At 37.6% G+C, this 19058-nt stretch overlaps 3 protein-coding genes across 3 annotated transcripts in view; 1 reads left to right on the top strand and 2 right to left on the bottom strand.

The window, feature by feature from the left end:
• The window catches only part of mcoln1a (mucolipin 1a), a 29458-nt gene extending 27796 nt beyond the window's left edge, over nt 1-1662 (bottom strand). Inside the window, exon 1 of the mRNA XM_036563414.1 lies at nt 1420-1662. Coding sequence (XP_036419307.1) covers nt 1420-1462 — 43 coding nt within the window. The 5' untranslated portion in view covers nt 1463-1662. The remainder of the gene's footprint in view (nt 1-1419) is intronic.
• A 2957-nt stretch (nt 1663-4619) lies between these two features.
• Nucleotides 4620-6611, bottom strand: trappc5 (trafficking protein particle complex 5). The gene is made up of 3 exons (XM_036563504.1): nt 6522-6611; nt 5772-6043; nt 4620-5267 (listed from the first exon to the last, which is right to left on the bottom strand). Exons 2-3 carry the CDS (start codon nt 6039-6041, stop codon nt 4971-4973), a joined length of 567 nt encoding a protein of 188 aa, XP_036419397.1. The 5' UTR covers nt 6042-6043; nt 6522-6611; the 3' UTR covers nt 4620-4970.
• A 384-nt stretch (nt 6612-6995) lies between these two features.
• Nucleotides 6996-18652, top strand: serhl (serine hydrolase like). The gene is given in 13 exon segments (XM_036563499.1): nt 6996-7341; nt 8590-8649; nt 8652-8732; nt 9211-9324; nt 9891-9932; nt 10556-10575; nt 10678-10752; nt 12015-12124; nt 12210-12289; nt 14260-14294; nt 14672-14748; nt 16353-16431; nt 17587-18652. Coding segments are annotated over 13 exon segments (963 nt in total). The 5' UTR covers nt 6996-7283; the 3' UTR covers nt 17719-18652.
• Nucleotides 18653-19058: the final 406 nt, after the last annotated feature.

Below are 19058 nucleotides of genomic sequence, written 5' to 3'. Positions count from 1 at the left end.
AATCCGGTTTTCAGCCAGGCAAAAAAAACAAAAGAATCATTCACCGGGTTTTGAGTATTATGTAGCACAAGCCAGACAGCTTAAGACCACTAAACTGTGTTAGCTGCAAATGCAATGATGGGCATTTTCCAACAGACTCAAAATAGGTTATATTTAGCTGTATTCAGCTCACAGGCCAAAAACCCGTGATTACCATAACACTTGAGACTGACCACTGGCCTGGATGGCGCGGCTGGACCATGCCATTAGATGACTCTGCAATGTAGCGCAAACACTACTGAGTCACTTGTTTTTATCTGCATTTAACATTCGTACTTATTATGGTAAGAAAAACTCTTGTCTCAAGATGTCTGGGAGTCAAACCATTTCTCCGCATGCCTCAGACATTTTGCAAGCCCTCAGGACTTGATGACCCTCTGAGCTTCAAATGCAGAATGACTCTGCCTCTGCCTCAGTCTCAGTCTGTCACCCTGCCTTGAAACATGCAGCATCAATAAGACGAAATTCTTAGGTGTAAAAATGAACACTGATCAATCAGTGGTGGACTGATGACCTTACAGACAAAACTGTGGAAGATACAGATGTTCCTGATCCTAAAGTGTATATGTTAGAGGCGTAACTGCAGTCAAACAATCAAGCCTGTGATTATTAGCACACTGTTAATGTACAAATCTAACAAGTGACCATTTGCACAAATTTGGCTTTAATTTAAGATGAAAATCAGCTTTCACTTCTTCATTAAAAGTGTGAATACACATTATGCTGGAATGAATCAAAAACAGTAATTATCATCGATTTACCATCATCATGATAAACAACATCACAATATGCTTTTCTGTATGGATGCATTGAGAGAAGCGGTGAGCAAATATCTGCTGATAACAATGTGACTGTGCTTCCTTATAATTGTGCGTCTTTGCATGTTTGAAAAATGCCTGAAACTAGTGTTGTATTTTGACGGTTCCAAGAAAAACTAAACATTATGAGACATATCGTGTATCGTGAAAATGTTTACAAATATCGTTTTGTTGTGCTTCTGCCTTATCGCCTACCCTTAAGTTACCTAACTAAATAACGTTAGCTAACTGCTTGTACCTGCTTGCCTTTACTGAACAAATAACCTATGAAAGCTGTGCAAAGTAGCAGAAGACGTTAAGTAACCCAGCTAGTCTGTGGAGCAAAATTCATCTGCTTCCAGGCTCTCGCACGGTGTTTTATTAGCATCTCGAAATACTGCTAAACTCCTAACACTCGTAGGTTATTTATCTGCTGCACTGACAGTAAAAACAAACAGTTAGCTAGCTTGCTATTTAAAAGTCCTTTGCTCGTTCTCGTTCTTCTGTTTTGCACTGGCCAAATACCCACAGACTTCAGTACGAGTTTACAAAGCTGTTGAGGGAAACGAGTTTGATGACTTACCGGAGGAGTCGTGAATGACATTATTTTTGTCAACCGCGGCCATGTTGACGACGCCGTGAGGGAAGTATCCTTCATAAAACGCGAGTTTAAGTCAGGACGCATTAAAATAGCAGAACGTAAACCGATATGAAGGAGAAAGACGCGTCTGTACTTGTGTAGGAAGTTTGTCGAAGGCTCGCCTGGCCACCTCTCCGACACTCCGTACGAGCTCGAGTGCGATATCTCGCTTCCTAACAGCGGTCATGTGACCGAACCACATGATGACACTCTCTATCTTTTATTGTTTCACTTCTTAGAAAGAATGGTTTCACTCTTTAAAGTGGTGTAAAACATTTCTCCGGCTCTTGTTGGCGTTCAAACGTTTCATTACACGGACTCTAAGACTTTTGAGACGCCTTAAACATTAGCGGTGCGCTGCACACGAGAAAATTCATGGACGTTTCCATGACAACCAAACATCGTTCAAACTGGCAAATACGCTATAACAACACAAATGGCCTGAGGAGTTTATGAGGAGCTCCATAAGAATAAACCGTTATTTAACAGAGGGGGTACACAAAAATATGGTTCTTCAAGGGTTCTTTAGTAAAGGTAATGGTTCTATTTAGAACCATGTGTTCTACATCGAACCTTTTTGAAAATGGTTCTAGCTAGGTTATGTATTCCACCAAAAATGGGTTCTGCTATTGTAACGATGTCAAGCTTGTAACAGTAGAAAAAGCCTTTTTGGTGCTAGAACCATTTTCAAAAAGGTTCTAAATACAAACATATTATACAAGTCATTCTCCATCAATCTGAAGAACCATTTCACCATGCAAAGATGTGTGTGTGACCTACACACACACACACACATATATATATATATATATATATATATATATATATATATAATATATATATATATATATATATATATATGTATGAGTAATAAATTCTACTGTATTGGAGCACCATATGTTCCCAGGGCCCTTGGGTTATATTCCCTCAGTTCTTTACATGGATTACATATTCTCTCAGATCTTTAGTACCATGGTTAGGGTCATGGGGTCACCAAATCACCCTCAAGTGGCTATATAATATATAATAGATAACTTATTCTTGTATGTATTTTAAAGTAGACTTTGGCACACTCTGGTTCTTAAGGGTCTAGCTAATACTTTGCAATTCTGGTAATACTGTGACACTGAAATAAATTTGTGAGTAAAACTTTTAAAACCTTGCCTTATCACTGAATAAATCCTTATTTTTGTCCACTGAAATGTGCAACCAGAGTGTGGTCTAATAAGGGACTCTATTCGAAAGCAGCATGTCCAGAAAGTTTCAGATATTATTTACTGAGAACATGATATCAGAATGTGTCTGGTATTAAATATATGAGGTATAGATTTAAGGTCTTATTGTCATATTGAAGAAACGTTGAGAAAACATAAGGCCATTGGGTTTCCTACAAGATTTTAGTGAGGAAACATAGGGCTGTTTTCAAAATCACAAAAAGGGAACACAGAGCAGGGGGGTGGGGGGATGGGGCACAGTCTGTTAAGACATTTCACCGAGTGCCTTTGGGATGACCCCAAACATTCTGCGTCTATCAGCTTATGAACTGAAGTCTGTCGTTCTGTTTTTTTTATGCACTTTTGTTCTAAGGAATACAATAAACTCAAAAGTCAGAAATGTGACCAACAGGAATACATACAATGTCACTAACTGCATGAAATTCATTTCCAAAGTACAAATCTACCAAAATTACCTGAGTTTATGCTCTTCTTAAACAGAGAGACTTTGATTTCAACACTTTAATTAGTGGGGAACAGTTCACAAGCCTTTTATTGGTGTTCAGATATTTTATTACATGGACCCAAAGACATTTATCTTTTAGCAATGCATTGCAAACAATACAATTTTCCACAGCAATGCAACATTGTTCACACTGGAAAGTCCATTATCACAGAACTAAGCTCTCTGAGGCGTTTAAACTAAACAGTGTTTAAGAGGAACTCACTAAGAAAAACATTATTAGTCAAAGACAGTCAAACAGACGACTCCTTAAGAGTCGTTCTGAAATATTTTTAATATATCAACACTTTGTCTATTGATAGCATTGTTTGTGTAGTGGGTGAAGCTCATTCATAGGACACAATGCACAATGATTTAACATGAAAAAAGGTTGATCATGCATTGCCTTTTTTAAAGCAGAGCATCACATTTGTTAGCATAAGTTAAAATACAATAATATTTCCCAATAAAATCTGCAGAACATTAAGAAAAAACATAATATTGCAGCAGTGTGGAAAATAACATGGTGAAAAGAAGTGCAAATTCTTTCCAATCCAGACGTTGGGGAAATGCCTGTCTTTCTACAATGGCCGTCTCAGCAGGTTGATTCATCTTCCAGCACCATGTGACCAGCGAACAGGCATGAAACACACAACTTACAAGCAAAATGAGAACATATTATATATCACACCTTTAAGGTGGGTGCATTAAAACTACAGTGTGTTTGTCATTTACAGTGGCCTCTGACTTCAATAACATAATACATTAATAGTATAATAATTTTCTGCATGTCCTTCAGTGCATTTTACTTATGATTTTGGTGAATTTATGTACCAAAAACAGTCATTATTCATTTTTACATTACCAGTTCTAACCTTTTTACAAATAAACAGGCTTTTTTGTTGCAATATCTTTAAGAATAATATCACCACCCCTGGTCAAATTACATGTTTTGTTGATTTTCTAATTTACAGAAGTAAACAGGTATTTTCTGGCAAATTTTTGTCACAATTTCTAATTTATTTATTTGCTGAGTTTAAAATATTGTTGCACAGGCAAGATTTTATGTTTATTTCCCAATATATTATAATCAACAGTAATAAACAGTAAGTGTGCCTTAAAATGTGCAGAAGTGTGTTCTCTGTAGAGGATGTGTAACTTATTTTTACTTAGAAAGTCAACAAAATGTAATTTGACCAAAGGTTCTTTTATTTATCCCTTATAACTTCAACATGAATGGGCAGGGCTAAACTGCTGTAGGGTGAAAAGGTGGACATATGGAAATTGTGACATCACAAAAACAACAAATTCAAAACAGACTTTTTCAGTTTAGTTTTCATACATGACTGTATGAACTGGTGATTGAATAGTACATTGACACTTTATCAACCTCCTAATTTAAAAAAGTGAGAAAAATCTGGTTTTCCATGATATGGGCCCTTTAATAAAAGATAGATACTGTCCAGTTCTACTCCAAATGAATTCTGACCCCTTACCAATCATGCTCTCACCTCACTACTAACCCAACACTGTAGCTTGTGCTGTCAAGTGATGTTTGATCTTTTGTTGAACTTTTGCAAATTCAAACATGGAACATGAACTGACCAAAGAAGTGGTCCACTTTCAGCACTCTCTCAAACAGCGTCATGCCCTCACTCCCTCACTGACATTGCTGACCTTACTGCCTCAATCAGTGTCCTTTGAAAAACTGGACTATTGGAAATTCAATATCAGTCAGGGAACAAGGCAATTTCCTCACAGAACTACACTACGGTCTCTTATCTGCCATCCAGAGCCTTATCTCGAGCAATAACTGCCTCGTCAAACTTAATCATGAGCGTGGTTCCTTTATGCCAGTGCACAGTTACTTTAGCTGGGAATCCACTGTGAGTCAAAATGGCCTCTACGATGCCTCCAGTAAAGGCTGCGCAGTTCAGAGTGCTGTTCTCTTTCGGGACTGATATGTATGCGTTAATCAGCGGCTCCTTCTCTATGATGTAGTAAGTCTTGTCGTCATCGTTTGCCTGCTCCAGTTTATCAGCTTCCTTGCCGAACAGGGCTTTCCATACGTTCACCTTGGCGGAAGAAAGGAACAGGGAGAGAATAAACATTTGTTAATGTAAGTTACTGAAGGTGAATGACCCATATCCTATTTTGTTTTCCTAGTTTTTTTTCTCCTGAGGTCAAATTATGATGTGTGTTATGAAGTTTGTGCATTATGTACCAGAGACAACTGTATTTTTTTTCACATGTCCATTTTTCACCCTCTCTTCCTCTACTGTAATATGTAAATGAAGGGTACAGAATATTGTTTTTGCGTGATTTTAGCTTTAACTAACTAATCTATGCCTACATGTGTCTATTCACCAAAAATTATCTTCAAGAAATTATGGGTATCACAATCTGCCACATCTGCTGCAGCCAATCAACTCAATCTTGTTTCTAACTTGGTTGGCTGGATCAGATGCGTGTAAGATGCAGGTTGGGACTAGACTATGTCGGAAAGCAGATCTCCAGGAGGAGGGTCGGTGACCACTGCTATATTCCTTGTGTAGCCTCATGCTAGTCCTATCACTTACCTTGATAAAGAGCAGTATGTTGAGCACTTTGGTCTCTCGTTTGCCGTTTTTCTCTCTCATCACCAGAACATCCAGCAGACTGGCACCGACACCTTGGCCCATGTCGGCCAGGCGGCCCTGCAGCTCGGACACGGAGTACACCCGGCTCTGGCAGTACTGCACCATCTCCGAGAAGAGCAGGGCGAAGGCGCTGACGCTCACCTCCGTCTTAGGCCTGGTCAGAGAGCGCTCCAGGATGGAGGACTTCCCTCTAGTGAAGCGAGTCTCCATTTCTGAGAAGCGAGACGGACAGTTTAGTCAAAAGCAGAGAGGAACTACGAAGCGCACTATGAAACCGTATCTAAACAGCTAGGTTAACTTAGCTAACGACGTCAGGCTGGTTTTAGGCGTCATTTACTAGCCATCCAGCACTAAAGCCAGGACCGTATTAACGCTAAGACGCGAGGCTGAAGCTGGCTTACTATTTGCCTGCTTCTTGTTCTGATTTGCCCCGTTCCACCTTAAAGGAAGAGGCGCCAGAATGAGAATAAGAGAGAATAAGAAGCTGATTTAGCAGCGTCGCTAAAACGGATGGAGACTGTTTAGCTGGATGCTGTAGTACCGTTCATTCATAGCTGGCTAGCCAAGTAACGCTAAGCTTACATTTCAGTATGCAATAAAGACATGAAGACGGCATAAACCAGTACTGTTCACTCAAAAACATATTGTTTTAACTGACATGTAAAACTCCAGTATATTTATTGCGCTTACCTGATGTTTTGGGTCTTAATGCTGCGAAGCCACAATTTCAACACTCTGTCATTGTCAGGTGGAGGCGGGCACGCATTTCAAAATAAAAGCCGCGTAGCAAAATAAATGTTTAAATTCTAGTGACCTAATCCTTCCCTTTTTTTACAGAGCTTAGGTTAGTTTCAGTTCTTGAACGACTTACGAATACGCAATGCTAAGAAAAACTATATATAATGATATGATAAGCTATGGATTTCAATATTTCTTTTTAAAATAAATAAATGCACTTAGGCAATTCTATGTCCATCACCATAGTCATCAACATGTCAAGTGATATTTCAAGGCTGCAGTCCAATATGTGTATTTGTGTTCTAGCCAGAGCGGATAATGTTTTTTCCAGGGGCCGAATTTCAAGTAAGTAAAAGCTTTGCGGAGACTTCAGTTCTGCGTTTTGAAAAGCCCCCGTGAACAGTGTGATTTATCTGTCATTGCTGACTTCACTCCTGCCTCAACCTGCAGTTTTGGTGGCGTGACTTTGCAGGCCGGTTTAAAAAAAGTTAAAGTTATCAAGCGTGGCTTTTATTACTGTTCTGTTTGTAGTATCTGTGCAGCGTGTCTGTCTTGTTGCTGAATGACTCCGCGTGAAACATGATCCCAGTTTTCAATGCTAGCTAGGCAGCTCACATAAACTTAGTGGTACTGATTTTGTTTTAATCACAATCTCGCGTGAAAAACATTGCTTGTCACCCTGTCACGGCATTACGGTGTCGTCGTGTGAATAGGATGATTCAGACCCTGAAAAGTGCGAGACACTTGGCCACAGCAGCTATGAAACACAGAGGTGAGAGAAATCGCTTCTTTTTACATGCGTTAGTGTTGTTTTTGTACGATTAACTGGCACTGCATGCTCCAACATGACTGTATTGTTTAAAAGTATATGCATATATTTGGTTGGAATCGCCCTTGTGAAAAAGATCAATGGGCTAGTGGAACCACAGGGACTTCTACAAGATCACCTTGGATTAAATCTGGTTTTGCCATCTAATGGGAATTGGCCTAATGGTTATCATTAGAAAACACTAGTTTTCTGTAGGACAGCTTTAGATCCCGTTAGGTAACCATCAAATGTATCAGATCCCAGAACACCTGTTAAACCAGTGAATCATTTCCCTGCTGAACAAACCCATAAAAACCATTAAACGCTTCTGTTGGTTACTGATGGTTTTGTAATGTGTTTTGGCTTTTTTAATGTGTCTTGTTAAATATGTTAAATACAGCCCCATAGTATGTTCAATACAGCCCAATAGGAACCTTATAGTTTGTTCTAATATCACTATAGATTATGGTGCTCCAACTGTTTGTCTTGGTGGTCTAAAGTGCAATGTTTGTGTGGGTCGAGGGCTAAAAAGACAATAAACTGATAAAGAAGGAAGGTAGTTTCAAGTTGACAAATGACCTTAAACTGGTTAACATCTCTGTTCAAGAGTCTACCATATGAAAAACATTGAACAGGCATGGTGTCCACAAAAAACATCACTGCATTGAAGTAAATCTACTACAGAATCATTTTAAAATAAAATAAAATCCGCTTTTTGAGCCGTTCACACCAGACGTCTAAATAATATGGTTGAGCGAAAGCAGATCTGTGAGAAAGAATAGTTCGCTGTTCCTCTTGAACGTTAAGCAGGTTGGATCTGCAGCTACCAGAAGCCCTTGCTTGAGGTTGTTGCTGCCAAAGGAAGTTCAATCATTTAATAAATGCAAGAGTTCATTTACTTTTTCCACCAGCGCTGTGAATGTTAAACTGGTGTGCACAATAAAGGCATGAAAAATTATAATAGTTTTTGTTATTAACTTCAGCACATTGTGTTTGTCTGTACTTATGACATAAATCAATTAATGCAGAAAACTAGGTAGTTCAAAGGGTTCATACTTTTCTCTGTATTGTATTACAGTCAGTAGACAGTGGACTGGTTATTGTCATTACTTCACCACACAATGCTTATCACAATATGATCCACTTAAGTAGATCCTCCACATCTGTTGTGCAAAGTAAATCATAACTGAGTCAGTCTGTTTGCTTTGACAGTGTCAGAGTTTCGTGTGCCTGTTCCATGGGGAGAGATGAGGGGCAGGATTTGGGGTCCAGAAATGGGCGTCCAGTGCTGTGTATTCATGGCTGGTCAGACAACAGTGGCTCTTTCAACAACCTGATTCCACTGCTGCCCAGCGGTAAAGTATCTGTGTAGAATTACACAGCAGCAATTATAAACATGATCTTGAATGAGTCATTTTCATTTATTGAATTTTTTAGATGATTGTCGAAAGCATTAACATATACAATATGTGGACATATATATTTGACAGAGTTAGATATATGTTATGTATGTGTGTGCGAATTAATTCTTCATATGTCTATATGACCCTGAAGATTCATGTTCATAAAACTATGAGTACATATTATATTCACTTTCATGCCAAGTAGCAGTGATCTTTATAAAATAGTAACAAATGATAGTCTAGGTGCTGGGAACATGTGTCAGAACATTTTATTATTTAGTGACTTGAGCTTAAATTGTATCTAAGTAAAATCTGAGTAAAAATTTTATTTCAGATTTAGTGGCAGTTATTTTCAGATACAGTCATTTTCCTTTACTAGGTATCTGTCTATAGATGCCTTTTCTTTTTTTTCTCTTTGTGTTTCTCTTAGATTGGAGATGTTTGGCCATAGATTTGCCTGGTCATGGCTTCTCCTCTCATAGACCTGCAGGAGTTTTCTACAGCTTTCCTTATTATGTTGCAGACATGAAACGAGTCATAGAAGGTTTGAGTCCATCACGCTGTTATAAATGCATCAGAGCATATAATGTAAACGCACTGCAAATGAGGCATTTAAAGTACACATAAATTATTCTTTAAAGTCAACAGAAATCAGAATGCGTTTTCTTTCAGTACTGTGATGTAGTTCTGAGTGTAACAGTATCAGAGAGGGTCTCTGAGCTGACTAAGTGTTTAATAGGTAATAGTTAGGGATGGAAGAAGGGGGAGGCAAATTATGATTGGTTAATATAGTGTTTTGATCAACACATTTACAGACAGGCAAAAATGGCTACATTTTGATGACTTGAGCAAAATAATTTTGTCTGTAAAATTATATGATAGGATGAATTGTGCTTAATATGACTAGGGCCATGAATTAACAAGACTAAAAAGGTCAACTTTGATATTAGGATAACTTAGGATGACCTTTGCTATGTATGCTACTGCTAAAATGTGTTTTATGTTTTATTGGAATCTAAATGTATTCGAAGTTGTGCTTATGTATTTGCATTCACCTGTGTTTGATAACAATGGCCCCATGCCACTAATGGACAGTGTTTCTGTGTGCAGCTGTTCAGTGGAAACGCTTTTCCATAATAGGACACAGTATGGGTAAGCTTACTATTATACTTGCTGCACAGTTTTCCTGATCCTCCACAAAGGATGTTCTTAAGTTTTTTGTCCAAGATCGTTTTCTAGTTTAATACTATGTGGCAACACAAATATACTTTTCATATAATTTAGTCCGGTTTTTGTTTTCATAGATACTTCAGCTGCACAGTGCCCAGTTCAAGTGCTTTAAAATTATTAAAACCAGCCCATCTTAGGTAAGATGTGGTAGGCTAGCAGTTACCTTAAGATGCTACAGTCAGAATCACTTTATATTTATTATGTGCGTCATACAACACACTCTAAACTGATGTGTTATGTTTGTTTTTTAGAGCACCTTTTCGCATGATTTTTTCTACTCTCTGTAGATACTCATTGAGATGTGTCTAGTGAGGGCAGTGAGGTCAGAAGTATTTAGGTGAGAGGTCGTTGCTGACTTTGACACCTTAGCTGCTCTTATCATGCAAAGAGTAATTGATTGAATGGCCTGTTTACTCAATGTGAACTTTTACTCCCGTTGTACATTATGTCTTTACTCAGGATAACTGTCTATTGTTCTGTAGCTTAAAGAACCTCAATGTCTTTTTGACTTGAACATTGTGGTTATTTATTTGTTTACATTACAGGTGGGAACATGGCTGGAATGGTAAGACCTTATCACATGATTGTTAAAGTTGTGCGATGTACAGGATCAATATAGATAGCATGTACATGTAGCTTGTTTTGTTTATGGCTGTTTTGTTGGCAGTTCAGCGCATTGTATCCGGAGATGGTGGAGGCTCTAGTGCTCCTGGACTCTTATGGGTTTCTCCCAGCACACATGGTACAAACATAACACACTGGATTAAACAAATAGAAATGATATCTATAAAGTAAATCACTGCTGTATTGATTACCACATAGTCATTGTTGTAACAAAATCATATCTTCAGAAATTGTAACTTTATAGATTACAGTTATGAGTTAAAGGGCCCTTATCATGAAAAAAAAAACAAGTTTTCTTTGCTCTTTGTGTCTGACGTAGTATGTAAACATTATTAAAGTTTCAAAACATACCAACTTTCCAGTCCATCCAGTCCATGTATTTAAACCAGTCTGCAAAAACAGCCAGTTCTGCTTTTACTGGTGATGTCACAAAAACTCATATATACCAGCCATTTCATTAAGTACATCTCATTGTTTCTGAACTCATTGTCCATTTTATTAGGTGTGCTTACCATATCGGTGCACTTTGTAGTCCTTCTGTTCCTCTGCATACTTTGTTAGCCCTTATTTACCTTTACCCTGTTCTTCAGTGGTCATTACGCCCCTGGGACCCTCACAGAGCAGGCATTATTTGGGTGGTGGATCATTCTCTGCACTGCAGCACCCAAGTACTTCCTGCTCTGTAGTGGTCCTGAGGGGGCCTGACCATTGAAGAACAGGGTGAAAGAGGGCTAACAAAGTATGCAGAGGAACAGATGGACTACAGTCTGTAATTGTTGAACTACAAAGTGCACCTGTATTGCAAGTGGACCTGATAAAATGGACATTGAGTGTAGATACAAGGAGGTGTACTTACTGAAGTGGCCAATCAGTGTATATCCACCTATCCAGACTACAGCAATTTAGCTCTGCCCATTCATATTGAAGTTATAAGAAGTGTTTTAGCCCAGACTGCTTTTTGAATCAGGCATAATACAGGGCAGCCTATCAGAACAGAACTCATTTACATATGTCAGTGTTAAAGTTACAGTAACAAAAACAGTCTGTTTAGTTCTAAAAGACAGAGAGGTTAAAAAAATGATAATGTATAAATTAATTGGGAATTTGATTTTTAGTGCATAAAACAATCAAAACATCATAGAGAATCTAAAAAAAATAAAAAATAAAATTCAGGACATGGCCCGTTTGAAGTAATGATTTATTTAACATCATTTTGGACCATTTCTACTGTGAAGGACCATAAAGGACAGAGTTACAACATTTTATATGACAGTGGTGTTATAATACATTGTTTTTACAAAACAATAATTTGACCTATTTTTTACATAGCAAGCTATTCTTTAAATAGCAAGTAGATAGGTGATACGTCTCTGTTCACAGGAAAAAATAAACGAAAACCTAAGGAAAGGCATGGATGAAATGTTGGACTATGAAAAAAAGATGACTGACCGGAAAGAAAGGATCTACACGTATGAGGCAGCCAAAGAAAGGTATTTTTTATGAACTCTTTCATGCAGTCAAATTGAAATATCAGTTATCTGATTCAGAAAATGTTCTTCTTTCATTCTCTTCCAGGCTGAAGGAGGCAAATCCATTTCTTTCAGACCAGTCTGCTGAAATCCTTCTAGAACGAGGAGTTAAGCAGGTGGATGGAGGTTAGATATTCATTTGCTTATCACTCCCAGGGGGCTGGTCTTGGCCTGTTTGCATGTGATGATGTTACACAGTGAAACGTGTGCTTTGTTAAACCTTAAATCCCCAATTCTAATTTAACAGGCACTCTTTGGTTAGAGTGTGATTTGTGTGGCACAGATCAGATTTTTTTTTCATGTCTGTGAGAACCCAAAATTCTGGTCTTTTCAAAATCATTTGAGCCACTTTCAGATGGGTGTTTCCACAGCAAACCATCAATTTCTTAAATCCATTTTTTAAGATTAAGATTTTTAAGATTGTGTTCACATTGTAAAAAGAAATCTGACTTGTAAGTTCAGACCGTAGTTGTATTTGTTTACATATGTCATATGTCATATTTCATGTGTCTTTTTATTGTTCAGACTACAGAAAATAATCAGATTTGAGCTGCTTGTCTAAATAAAACTAATGAAATTTGTGTTTCACACTTTATCGTACATGCACATAACACTGTCATCATCATCCACTGTTGCTGTTGCACAAGTTGCACAAGCTCTGTATGTGGCCTTTTTTGGCCTTCTAGCCATAATCACAAACAGCTTCTGAGCAACTGCTGCTAGTTTGTCTGTTTTGTAAAGGGGCTGTGAGGGTGGACTGTCTTGAAAAGATGCCTATGGCTCCTGCAAATGATATTGATTTTGAAAATTTGCATGTGTGGATTCTTTCAGGACAGATGTGCTTACACTAATGTTAGATATGAATCACTTTCAACCAAGAACATTGTAAAGGAAAAAAGATTGTATTTGGAAAAGAAATCTGAATTAATATAGCTGTACGCTGCATTAATAACAATAGACATTATAACTAATTTGCATTACAAGCCTTATTGCTCAATTCTTAATTTTTTACTCCAATCTGATCTTTCTGCCTTGATGGTTCACATTTGTGTAAGTGACCCACATCTTTCTTTAGTTTGAACGAATCTGTGCCATGAAATGACCCACATGCACCCATCCTAATCAGTTGCGTCATATGAATAATCCACGTGGATTATGAAAAACAGCAATAGAAAATGAGCAGTCTAGCTGTAACATGACAGAATAAATCACATGCTCATGGTAAAAACAAAGATTTGAGGCTTGGGACAATCCAGCAGTGAAAAAACAGGCCAAACATCTAACTTCATCAGCAAACAACACATTGTTTTAACCGTACCTTACTGTTTTATGTTTTTTTTTTTTGTATTCTGATATTATGTAGCAATCCAATTAGGTATATCTAGTAACTTTTTAAAAATTTCAAATTTCAAATATTGTACAAGCAAAGATTTTTTTTTGTTAATTTATTAATTCATTCATTTATTCATGCTAAAGAGACCATGCTGTGCTATACACTTCTCTCCCTTCGAGCGTTTATTTGCATATGCAAATCAGTTAAAAGGTAAGCGGAGCTGGACAGCTCATTCAGGTGTGGTCACTTTGCGTGTGTGATTTATAAAAGATCAGCTGCAGTTCTAAATTGCGTGCACATATTCAAGCGTTCGCTCCTTTTTTAAATCATTTACACACATGCTGAGGAATTTTCTTAACAACAAGTGTGAAATGTTTTACAAATTGGGCCCCAGATGTTTGCATTCAGACAGTAAAAGTGCATTTGTGCCACTTTAAACTGGTAAGGTTAGCATAGCCTTAGAGCAACAGAGAGCTTGTTAATTACATAATATGCAATATATATCATCAACACATGCAAGGAGATCCCTAAACAACACAAGGCAGAGGTACTTCTGGACAAGCAAGAATGGGGAAGCATTTAATTTTTAAGTTAAAAAATGGAAAAGGCCACACACACAACATTTGGCCACAAGTGAATGACTGAATCAATGAATTTTGAGCATAATCCTCAGTCCAGACCATATTGCCATGCAGGAATGAATGGAGGAAAATCATATTGCTATCTTATTTTGTCTTATATTTGGGTGTCTTTTCTTTTACAGGAGTGGTGTTCAGCAGGGACATCAGAATCAACTTTGTGAGTTTAGTAACTTCATTTGGTTTTTTCAGTGTATTCAATTTCACTCTCTTTTTGCTAAGTAATGTCCAGCAATCCAGTTTAATATCTGTTCATTTCTTTTCTCTGTTCTTTCAACTTTAATTTGATACTTTGACTGTAAAATGGTTAACTTTAACCCTTTAACATTCCAGCTTTATTTTATGCAAAGGCTTATTATTCAGTAACTACAGGGACTTCAATAAAAACTACTGGAGCTGTTCTTAGGTTATAGAATTGTGTAATAAAACTTAAGGGGGTTAAAATATTTTGTATGCTATGTTTTTATTATTCTGTTCAATGTTATTGTGATCAGTGCTGTTGATTGTGATCCCATAGTAGTGTGTTGTTTATTTCAGACTAACATTGCACGAATTACCTTGGAGCAGAGTCTGAGTTTGTTGGCGCAGATAAAAGCTAAAGTGTTAGTATTGCGGTGAGTATTGACTACAACCCTTATGTACAGCAACATGAATTAAACCTTACAGTCTACTTGGCTGCATTATCAATTAGCAGATTTTTTTTCCTTAAACCACAACAGCTTAAAAGTACTGTTGTGTTAGTGCAGTACTGTTAAGCACTTTGTAGTTTCCTCTCAGCTCGTATTTTTAACTATGTATCCTAGCACCTGATTTCATTGGTTTCCACTGGTTGTTAAAGCTGCCCTACGCAATTCATTTTGTTAAAGATTATAGAAGTTGCATGACTCGGTTAGTAGAGAGAAAAATATTTTATAACTTGGTGTCTTTGTGCTGTCGTGAGTCACCCTGTAAAGCCTAAAATATTCATTCAAAAGTCAGAGCAATTACAAGTTGGATTTAGCTCTAACTTAAGACGTACCTTTTTACATGCCTGTTAAATACAGAAAAGCCAAAAGGAAGATTTGAATTGTTACATTTAAATTGTTACCATAAATAGTAGCCTCAATAATTTACTGTTTTTCTGAGATATGTCTAGACTACTGTTGTTTAAGGCAGTTGTTCTCAGGAGGGTAACTTTGAGGAATCACAGATGGTTGCCGGAAAAAACATATACAGCTAATTTGATAACATACTTTTGAAAATGACTTTTCCATATGAAATCCCTGTCTAATGATATCCTGTTGTTTTTATAGGCTAAAACAATGGGCCTCATTCACCATTATCTTCCTAAGTTGTTTCTTAAATTTGTTCTTAAGAAAGGTCCTAAGAAGAAGTCTGTGTCAGATTCATGACGTGTTCTTAAACCACAGAACTGTTCACACCTTTATGTTCTTGCATGTGTTTACATTCTGTTTTTACCTAAGAACAAATCCCAAATGAGAAAACATAAGTGAACGTCAGAATCTTCGTGAAAACTGCGTAAGTGGGTTTCAAGAAGAACGGTTGGTGAATGAGGCCCAAAGTTTCTGTGCGATTAAAATTGCGCAACAGTCTCTTAGTGACTAGTGATGAGTGGTAAATATAACTAGAACTTTGGAATATAGAACTTTCACTGACCCGTCATTGGGTCCCATCATGAATCTGACTTTTTCTTAGGGCCTTTCTCAAGAACTAATTGAGGAAAACTTCAGGAAGATATTGGTGTATGAGGCCCATTGTATTTTATTATCCCCAAAACTGGTTTGTTTTTGAACATACCAACAAATTATATTTGTCAGCCCCTTGGTTTAAACTGAATGGATATAGATTACCTCCTGTAATCAAATGTGCATTTTTAAAACAAGTGATATCACATGAAGACATTAATCCAAAAGATATTTTTTCACCTGCACCTCCCCCTCTTATCAAAGTCTGCCAATAAAACTCCAGCGCTGCTTTGGCTTATCATTGTATGTTGCTTGAATAACATACAAGATACTTCAAAACGTCTCCCTTAGTTGCCCAGATTAATCAGTTTAGGGGAGGAATGTACAGCACAAATTCATAAATGATGTTCTTCTGCTAGTTGCTTGAAGTTCTGTATATCCACCATAGAGGGCTCCAAATCCCCAGACTTGTGTAGTGCTGCTTTTGGGCCCTTTAGCAACTTGCAATTAAATGCTTTTTATGTTTATTTCAGGGCCAGTGATGGTTTGCTAAAGATCTTTCCCCAACCTGAGGACTTATTTGAAGGCTTACAAAAGGGCTGGGAAACCAGAGTGAGTCCCTGTCTCAGTTATGTGTTACACTCATACACACAGACACATTGTGTCCTTTCTCTATTTGGCACCATATACTGTATTCTTGTACTAGTGGTTCTCAAACCCCAGCAGTTTAGGTTTGCTCTATCCCTGTGTGTTGAAAGTTGTGACGAAGTACCAAAATGTGGACCGTCCAGGGTTCCCAGAGGACTGATTTGAGAACCACTGCTAAAACTATGCACTTTTCTCTTTAAACACTGAAGCCACATTCACACTAGACATTTACAGTCCGTGTTGCCTTGTGACACGGGTGTGACTGAGGCTGATTTGAGGTCTGGCAACAAAAAAGTCCTCCATTTTGGTGCACTTAGCAAGCCAGCTGAACCGCCAACCACAAACAGTGACGACACAAAAGTGAACATATATCAGATAACTATATACGTGTGGGAAGATAGTGTTGCACACTGAGTAAAAAATGTAGATACCGTGGTTGGCTGCTGTGGTGTGACTTGTAGGGTGTGCAGCTGTGGTTAGCCAATATCACAGTTAGCAAGCTGTAAAACAAACCATAAAAGTAAAGATAAAAATGCAGTCTCCCATATCACGCAGTCTCTATTTCATGTGGTTCTTTACAGCCAGTGGGGAAGAAATTAGCGTTTTCTTCATTTTAGAGGTTCAGTGATACGAAGGACCACCCCTTAACGTGAACTTGCTGAGAAAATTTGAACAAGAAAATGAATCGTCCTGGAAGTCTGCATTGTGAAATCACTTGCAAAAATTTGCTGGCAAATTCAATTGGGACTGGGCCTTAATGGTTTGCACCAAATTGAATTATCAAAATTATCACATGGTTCCTAACATTAATAAATTTAATTAAAGCAAATAGCCACCAAACAAACAGTTGGCAGCAGTGTAACATGTCACATGCGTAAGCCAATTACCTCTGATGGCTCTGTTTCTGCAAGCCTGCAGCCACTGAGTGCAAACAGTGCGCAATGTCCACACTTCATTTTTGTCACTTCTAGTACATTGTTCGGGTACACTGCGTCCTTTTGCATTTCTCAGTGTGAGCATCCTACTTGCACTAGAAGTGGCCACTACACTGTATAGTCAGATTGAGTCACTACAATTTCCTCAGTACTTTCTCTCTTATTTTGTCTCTGTTTATCTCAGAGCACTATTGTGAGTGTCGAAGGAGACCATCACATCCACATGAACAACGCGTCGGTTGTGGCACCAATCATCACTGACTTCCTGCAATCTGTGACGCCTCAACACACCGCCAACCAAACTGCCAAATTATGAAAAGCCCATCACACATATTTCTGTGTGCACTTTCATATTCAGGGCCCAGTTTCCCAGAAGCAGCTTAATGTTAAGATCATCTCAACTGGTAGACAGAGTGTTCAGTGTGATGCACGCTGTACCTTTACAGAATTATCTTTAGCTAAGATGCTTTTGGGAAACCCAGCCCAGGTCGGTTTCAGTACTCTCACAAGTAATATAGATTTTTTCCAGGTCATTCATGTCTTAAGTTCCATTCATGTCTATGCAAAATAACGAAGTCATACAGTAAGATAATGTCGTAATGGGTATTTTCAATTAAAATGTTCTGTATGCTGTACACTGGGCGGTCAGACACCAGTCTTGGAGTGCCACACTTCTGCTAAATTTACACACCAGATTCAGCTCATCAGCTAATTACAAAGCCTTTCATGAGTCGTGTTAAAGAGCTTACATCATGGGATACTAAATTTTCCTTGCTTTTTTAAAAATTGTTCCGATTTCAAGAAATACTATTCACTTCTCAAACCATACAGTTCATATATAGAAATTATACAGCCCATTTTGGATTTGTTGGGGTTATGATGTCGCAGTAACGGCAACAAAAACAGCCTGTTTAATTGGTTAAAAAATGATCATGTGAAATGATTTATGTTCATTTTGGTACAAAAACCCACACAACTGTTAAAATAAAATAACAGGAAAAGTTTGTATATATAGAAATGCTGAAATCTGCAGTGCGTGGCTCTCCAGCACCTCAGTTTGGTCTCAGTTTGACATTCTTGCCATACAGGGTAAACAACATGAAAACTAATTTTGTAATAATTTTATGAGTACATTGACTGAACAACTAAACTCATGAGTATTTTTTTTATATTTATAACACAGTCTAAAATGTTTTATACATATGCTGTGGTGTAGTCTGATTCTGTAATATACTGGTGCTGTTAATTAAAAAAAAACAAAAAAACATAGACACTGTGTATATGTCTATCTCTGTCTTTCACAATGTTCTTATGCCTTCCAGTTCATTTCATTACCGAAGAGATTAGCAATGACCAATTTTGTCCACTGTGGAATGGTGGTGACTTTAAGTCACGACACATTAAAACAGTAGAGCATAAACCATTATAAGGTGAAAAACATGTTTATATTTGTGTAATAAGTTTGTCAGTTTTATTTATTTATTTTTTGTCTTGCATCAGAGAAGAGAATTACCACTCTGTAATGTCTTTCAGGTTTCTCAAACGCTAGAGGGCGCTCCCGAGCGAGTCCAAAATTTATAAGTTTATAAATACTTAAACATTTTTAATGTAAAAGAATACAATCATGTCCTGAACACTAAATTCCATAAAGCATTT

The sequence above is a fragment of the Colossoma macropomum genome, unplaced genomic scaffold, assembly GCF_904425465.1.
Source record: "Colossoma macropomum unplaced genomic scaffold, Colossoma_macropomum, whole genome shotgun sequence".
Taxonomy (NCBI): Eukaryota; Metazoa; Chordata; class Actinopteri; order Characiformes; family Serrasalmidae; genus Colossoma; species Colossoma macropomum.
Note: the sequence above shows the minus strand (reverse complement) of the source record. Positions and strands in the feature narration are given on the sequence as shown.

What these genes read in the sequence shown, in the direction of transcription:
- trappc5 (XM_036563504.1), bottom strand. Translation starts at nt 6,041, where the DNA reads ATGGAGACTCGCTTCACTAGAGGGAAGTCCTCCATCCTGGAGCGCTCT. An exon ending in ACATACTGCTCTTTATCAAG is followed by an intron (nt 5,268 to 5,771) that starts GTAAGTGATAGG and finishes TCTTCCGCCAAG; the next exon opens with GTGAACGTATGGAAAGCCCT.